Here is a 7164-nt window from a genome sequence, read left to right on the forward strand (position 1 = left end):
CTAATTGATTTGACCACACCAAACTGATGAACTATGGTTTGCAATAAAATGTGCTAATGCACGCAAAACCAAGATTTCAACCAATCAAAATGAGAGGAATTGAGAGAGATACCTTGAGTGATGAAAGTGCTACGAATCCACTGGAGAAATGTCAACCAAATGAGAGAGATTTGAGAGGCTCTTGTGGTAGAAAGAGAGAGAGGAGGGGGGGTGACTTGAGCTCGGGGGAGAGGTGAGGTGTGGGCTTGTACTGAATGAGTGGGTGTGGGGGACCAACACCCCCCTTCCAATCTTATCCACCCGAGGAGCCTACCGCTAGGGTCAGTGGTGGTAGGCCTCTTTTCCACGTCGGTTGGGGCTGACGGCCGTTAGGCGCCGTCCTGTCACCTACCGCCAGGTACCCGGCGGTAGGGTGTGGGGGGCTACCGCTAGGACCCCTGACGGTAGGTGAAAGGATCATATTTAAAAAATAAATCAAACGGGTCAGATCCCAAAATTAGACCGAAAAATGGTCAAAACGTGAAATTTTGCGGCGGGAAGATGCCCTGCACCCCGATAAAAAGGCAAGATTTGTCGCCGGCCGGGCTCGGCTCGTGCACGGCGGCCCCGTCGGCCGCCACGGCTGCGCATTGCCGACACGCCCACGCGTCCGCCGGCCCCCGCTTATCTTCCACGCCCCCTCCCTCGCTTCCGCTGCCTCCCCCTACTTGACCAGTGACCACCGTTTCGTCCTCTCCTCTCCCAAGTAATCTAAAAGTGCCACCACCCGCCCGGCTCACTAACTAATCCACCACCACCCGCCCGCCCGCCATCGACACCGCACCACTCACTAATTCTCGCCGCTAATCACTTGGCCCCGGTTAAAAGCCAGCCCGCGTGCGGGGCGAGGCGAGATCCAATCGCATCTCACATCGCCACCGAACCGTATCCTCCGGCCCTCTTCCTTCCTCCCCCACCCCGACCCGCACCCGCCCCCTCCCCCCTCCCCTTTCCCGAGGCAGCGGGCGAGCGAGGGAGAACAGAGCAGAGCGGAGCAGAGGGCGATGAAGATCCAGTGCAACGCGTGCGGCGCCGCGGAGGCGCGGGTGCTCTGCTGCGCCGACGAGGCCGCGCTCTGCGCCGCCTGCGACGAGGAGGTGCACGCCGCCAACAGGCTCGCCGGCAAGCACCAGCGCGTGCCGCTCCTCCCCGACGCCGCCGCGCCGCCCAAGTGCGACATCTGCCAGGTCAGCCATCCCTCCGCCGACCCTGCCTGTCTCGATTGGGGCGGGCCGCGCAATCGATGAGTTCCTGTACGTTCCTGGAGAGGCGTTGTCTTATTTCGGTAGCTGAGAGAGCGCTACAGTACTTAGTTTCGGATGTGAGCTCTTGGTGGGGAAGAATTGTTTATTCAGCGATGATCCTCAGGGAGTTAGGGAGTCAGGGTTAAGATGATGTGCTAAATGATCTCAGTACCAGCCATGTTGTGCTTGACGTCTTCATTCTCTGCGCATCCTTAGGCCGGCCTTATCCTCGGTTGCCATGCGATTGCGCTGCAAACAAATTAATTGTCCACTCCATTTCATCCGCCCAAATTGTCCCACCGTATCGGTATTATCGAATTGCTTTGCTCTCTAGTCCCTATGCACTCCGAAATTCCGAATCATGACACCTTCTTTGAGGCTTGGTATTGCTGCACATCGTTATTCGTATAACAGAGTAGGGGTTTCTTAATATGGCCACCCACTGCCCCACGTGATGCCACGAGGAGGGAGGAGCGTTCTCAAGTAAAGCCCATGTGCAGTGCTTGTCTTATCTCGACTGGTCCACCTTGACTAGGTTAACCCATAAACTAAGCAGATAGCATTCACACCAAAATTCAAGCTATAATATTCACATCTTGCTTGAAGCTAGTTATTCCTCCTAATGTTGACACATTATGAGAATACTGCTAACTTCTTGTCAGGGGACTAATTTTATTATAGGGATATGTAGTTTATCTAATCCAAATGCATCACCCCTGGTTCTGAAACGAACCTTAGGTGGATGCTGTTGCTTCTGAAAATGAACTCATGAATTAATTTTTGTTACTGGGTCACTCAAAAGTTGTGTCCATGTTCAAGGGGGAAAGGTCAGTGCTCACACTTGCTTTTGGTAAATTACGAATTTGAATACAGCGACTTAGCAACACAGCAACATTTTTGGTTCTAAATTCATACCTCTCATTCCAGACCAGTACGGAAAAGTAGTGTAACAATGTTTGCTGTTCTACAGTTCATACATCACCAGTTTCATAAAGTGCATACTTCATTCATTCCAAACCAATATGATAAATGCCAAAAAAATGTTTACAGTGGATCATGCTGTCCTGGCATGGCCTCAAGTGTGACAGACATGCGTGCATTCTTCATCTTGCTTGCTGGTTGCTGAGCATGTGCATGCACATGCAGTGTTAATTTGTTTTGTATCTTTGCCTAAATTGTGGTGTCTAAGCATCCTTAGGGCGTCCTTATCCTCCGTTGTCATGCGATTGCCCTGCAAACCAATTAATTATCCACTCCATTTCATCCTACCAAATTGTCCCACCATATCGGTATTATTGAATTGCTCTCTGGTCCCTTATATGAACCCTTCCTTCTTTCATGCTTGGTATTTCTCCACATCGTTATTCATATAACAGAGTAGAGTTTCTTAATATGGCCACCCACAGCCCCACATGGTGCCATGAGGAGGGAGGAGCGTTCTTATGTAAAACCCATGTGCAGTGTTCTCCTTATCTCGAGTGGTCCACCTTGACTTGGTTGGTTAACCCATAAGCTAAGCAGATAGTATTCACAACAAAATTGAAGCTATAATATTCGCATCGTTCTTCAAGGTAGTTGTTTGCAGTTCTGCAAAAGGGGGTTTGTTATTCCTTATGTTGACATATTATAAGAATACTGCTAACTCCTTCTCAGGGCACTAATTTTATTTCTAAAGGGTAAGTAATTTGTCAAATCCAAATACATCACCCCTGGTTCTGAAAGGAACCTAAGGTGAATGCTGTTGCTTTTGGAAATGTGGATTAATGAACTCATGACTTAATTTTTGTTACCGAGTTACTGACAAATTTTGTCCATGTTCAAGGGGGAAAGATCAGTGCTCACACTTGCTTTTGGTAAATTACGAATTTGAACACAGCTATATTTTTGGTTCTAAATTCATACCTCTCACTCCAGACCAGTATGGAAAATGAGTGTAGCAATGTTTGCCATTCTACAGTTCATACCTCACCACTTTCATAAAGTGTGCTTCACCTGTTCAAAACCAGTATGGTAAATGCCACAATTTTTTTTGTTTTTTGCTTACAGTTGATCATGCTGTCCTGGCATGGCCTCAAGTATGGCAGTCATGCATGCATGCTTCATCTTGCTGGCTGGTTGCTGAGCATGTGCATGCACATGCAGTGTCAGTTCGTTTTCTATCTTTGCCTAAATTGTGGCAGCTAAGCATTTAAACTGATGTTCCCCTATGAAAGAAAATACAGATCAATCATTGCTTTGTAAGGCTAGAATGTTTGGAATATCGGCATCGATTTCACGTGACGGTTGCCCAACCCAATAAGCACTAGAACTGGCTAACATTTAGAGCATGTTCATGCACATGCAGTGTCAGTTTGTCTTCTATCTTTGCCTAAATTTGGCGTCTAAGCATTTAAACTGATGTTCCCTTATGAAAGAAAATACAGAGCAATCATTGCTTTGTAAGGCTTGAATGTTTGGAATATCACTATAACTGCGCTAACATTTGGAGCATGTTCATGCACATCAGCACATGCAGTGTCAGTTTGTTTTCTATCTATGCCTAAATTGTAGTGCCTAAGCATTTAAACTGATATTGCCCTATGAAGAAAGTAAAGATCAGTGATTGCTTTGTAAGGCTACAATGTTCGGAATATCACTATAACTGGACTAACATTTAGAATCAAAATTTCAGTTGGTTGAAGAGTTGCATACAAAAGACCACACATGAAACTAGCAACATAAGAAGAGCTTCTCTGGACATGTTTATTTCAGGCCAATTTAGAGTACAAGATCAGTTAGTTTAAATGAAACCATTCAACTTGAATAGGCTTTGTAGTGAACTTGGACAAGCTTTCCTCTAGTCTCTTATTCAACAGCAGCCAATATGTCACCAGTAGAAGAAGTAAACCTTGCTTTTAAGATGGCAAGCTTAGTTTCTCACACAAACAGTCGCCGGCGAAGTTTTAAAAAATGTAATATTTATTTATGTCACCAAAAATACCTTTGCGAAATGTTTTTGCATTTGTTGTGATACGGGACAGTAAGACCTATGCTAACAAATCCTAGTATGCTTAGCTGGACATAATCTACAATAGTAGGTCAATTGTTCGTTGGATCTAAATCTTACATTGTCATAGATACAGGGCTAACTGTATCGCACTATATATTTATTTGGGCTTTCATACCAGGCTGGATAGCCTCGATGTGGATCTTGTCTCGCTGAATTATGTATCTTGCTACTCAGTTGACTGGGTCATAGTGCAAGGCCCAAGCTCAAAGGCACAACTAGTGCCCCAGTTACTGGAACACTGTACCCACATAATGTTCTTTGTACTGTGATTCCTGTTGCAAGTCATTTCTGATATTTATCCTTAGTTTTGCTGATCTGAACCTCTATTTTTCATTGCAGGAGGCTTCTGGATACTTCTTCTGCCTGGAGGACCGTGCTCTACTTTGTAGAGATTGTGATGTTGCTATACACACAGTGAATTCCTTTGTTTCAGCACATCAAAGGTTCCTGCTGACAGGAGTTCAAGTTGGCCTCGATCCTGCCGATCCTGTTCCACCTGTTGCTGACAAGCACGTTAACACTTCAGGTGGATCAGTGGATTCACTACCGAAACACTTGCCAAAGAAAAATCCTACAGCCCTATTTTCAGGTGAAAACAGTGCATCTATTCCCAGCCAAAATGCAATCAGTGGAGATTATTCAAGGCAGATTTCTGCTCCAAATACCAAGACAGGAATGACCAATTGGACTATGGACAACAGTGCACTTAGATTGGCAGAGCCTCCACCTAAGTACCTGTCAGATGGAAATTCAAAACTTCTGCTCTCTAATCAGACCACCACAGCTTTATCCAACCAAATGAACAGAGATAGTGGCCGGGCTTACAACTTACCATTCTCAGGCGGCAATGGGTCAGACAGTTTACCTGATTGGCCTGTGGATGAATTCTTCAGTAACTTAGAATATGGCCCAAACTTTGGCTTCACTGAGCATGGTTCTTCCAAGGTAATCCTTATATAGATGCGTTGCATGTCTTTTCTAGTTCTCAGTAATATCTTATACCTATCAATTTTTTTTGGAGAATCTCCTTTTACTTTATATATTGAAGAGTAGAATTTTTCTCTTTCATGGCAGAAGAGTTGTGCTTTCTAAAAAACATATTAATGGTTTAGGTTCTCAATGAAATTCAGCACCTTAGTATCGTGATATGATTAGACTGTTGCTGTAAATGAGTTCACCCCAGAGCCCAGAAGCAAGTGTATGGAACCTTTCCAGCCTTTATTTGGGGTAAATTAGCACCGAGCCTGATATAGGTCTGCATTTTTGCGGAATTCAGCTAGTTATTTCTTCTATCAATTTATATAGCTGATGGGTGAACTGTGAAAGTTCCAGATTCAAGCTAACTGCTGGTTGATTTGGTTTTCAGACTTTTCAACTGTTCAACATAATGTTTACTGTACTAGAATTGGTTGAACATTACTCAGGCTATCAAAAACTGTGGAAGCGATATCTGCCCTTTTTTTTCTTATTTTATTTTGTAATGTAGTCTTCATTTTTCCTTAAAGATGTAAGCTTGTTAGTTGTTACTGGCCATCATAATTACTACAGTGGTCATGACACAGTTACTCACTGTGACTAACCTTTTAACAATCAATCACGAAGTTGTCAGGAGTCTTGTGCGGTTCAGAATAGTTCATGGCTTGAGGCCAATTACACTTCTGTAAAATCTGGTTCCAGGTTCCATGTCATTTGCATTTATGCTTAATTCACTTGCAACGAAACTTGCTTTTAATGCAAAGTATTAAATACTATTCACAACACAGTGGTGTGTGTCTACACATCAGTTCTAATCTCTTTTCTCCTTTGTGCTACAGGGTGACAATGCTAAGCTGGGGAGTGCTGGGGGATCTCCACAGTGCCGTCTAGCTGAAGGCCTGTTTGCAGAAGACCTGCTAGGCCAGGTACCTGGATTAGATGCTGAGGATCCATGGGTGGTGCCCGAGGTTCCCTCCCCACCAACAGCCTCGGGTCTATGCTGGCAAGGGAACTTGCATTACCCTGTGTATGACGGCGCCATGTTCGTCCCTGAAGCACCCTCCCTGCAGAGCTCCCAGGACCACTTCACTGCATCTGCTGGTTTCAAGCGTCGAAGGAGAGAGTTTTGAATACCCGAAAGAATATAGCGTTGGACATATCTGTCGAACAGGGGATCTTGCTGTAGGTCTCTTGGTGAGCCAAATCGCATAGACAATCATTCAAATGGATGGGTTCTTCGCCGGTCGGTCAAAAAAAAATATGTTGTAATTGTACGCCTTTTTTGGGTCTTGTTGCTGAAGATCATGGTTAGTGAGTTGTGAGCTCTGAGATAACAGGTTTGTGTATAGTGAAATAAAGAGGAGCGTCGTCAACACCATGTACTATACAGGTTTCAAATTTCCATTGAGATGCATCAGAAATCAATGTTGAATTTGTGTGTTTCGATTCGTGTGAACTTTACATGTCTTGAATCAAATTTTAGTGCTTTTTTGTTGTTCTTGTTTTGCTAGCCCAATCTGGAGCGGAATATGCGTTACAGGTTGACAGGAGTGTTTAATGATTTTTGTGCAAATGGTAAGTGAAGATAACTGCCCATATATTAGGGGGAAATATGTTTGTAGCTTTGTTTTAGATATAAAGCAATCTCAGCTGAAGTTTCCCTATTTGTGTAGATACAAAGTCCAATTACATTCCTCTGATATAGAGTGCCACTATTAGACTTATATAGGGAAGGGAAAGAGATGTCCACTTAGTATTTATGCATTTTTTTTCATTTAAGGTTTAGGTTTTAGGTTTATTTTATGATGTTGTACTTGCTTGAGATAATTTGTCCAGTTCAGAGGATATTTATGGGGA

General features: G+C 44.2%; 1 protein-coding gene across 1 annotated transcript; it reads left to right on the forward strand.

The window, feature by feature from the left end:
• The first annotated feature begins 760 nt into the window (after positions 1 to 760).
• Positions 761 to 6763, forward strand: LOC119328574 (B-box zinc finger protein 22-like). The gene is made up of 3 exons (XM_037601549.1): positions 761 to 1226; positions 4672 to 5277; positions 6147 to 6763. Exons 1-3 carry the CDS (start codon positions 1044 to 1046, stop codon positions 6435 to 6437), a joined length of 1080 nt encoding a protein of 359 aa, XP_037457446.1. The 5' UTR covers positions 761 to 1043; the 3' UTR covers positions 6438 to 6763.
• The last annotated feature ends 401 nt before the right edge of the window (positions 6764 to 7164 follow it).

The sequence above is a fragment of the Triticum dicoccoides genome, chromosome 7A, assembly GCF_002162155.2.
Source record: "Triticum dicoccoides isolate Atlit2015 ecotype Zavitan chromosome 7A, WEW_v2.0, whole genome shotgun sequence".
Taxonomy (NCBI): domain Eukaryota; kingdom Viridiplantae; phylum Streptophyta; class Magnoliopsida; order Poales; family Poaceae; genus Triticum; species Triticum dicoccoides.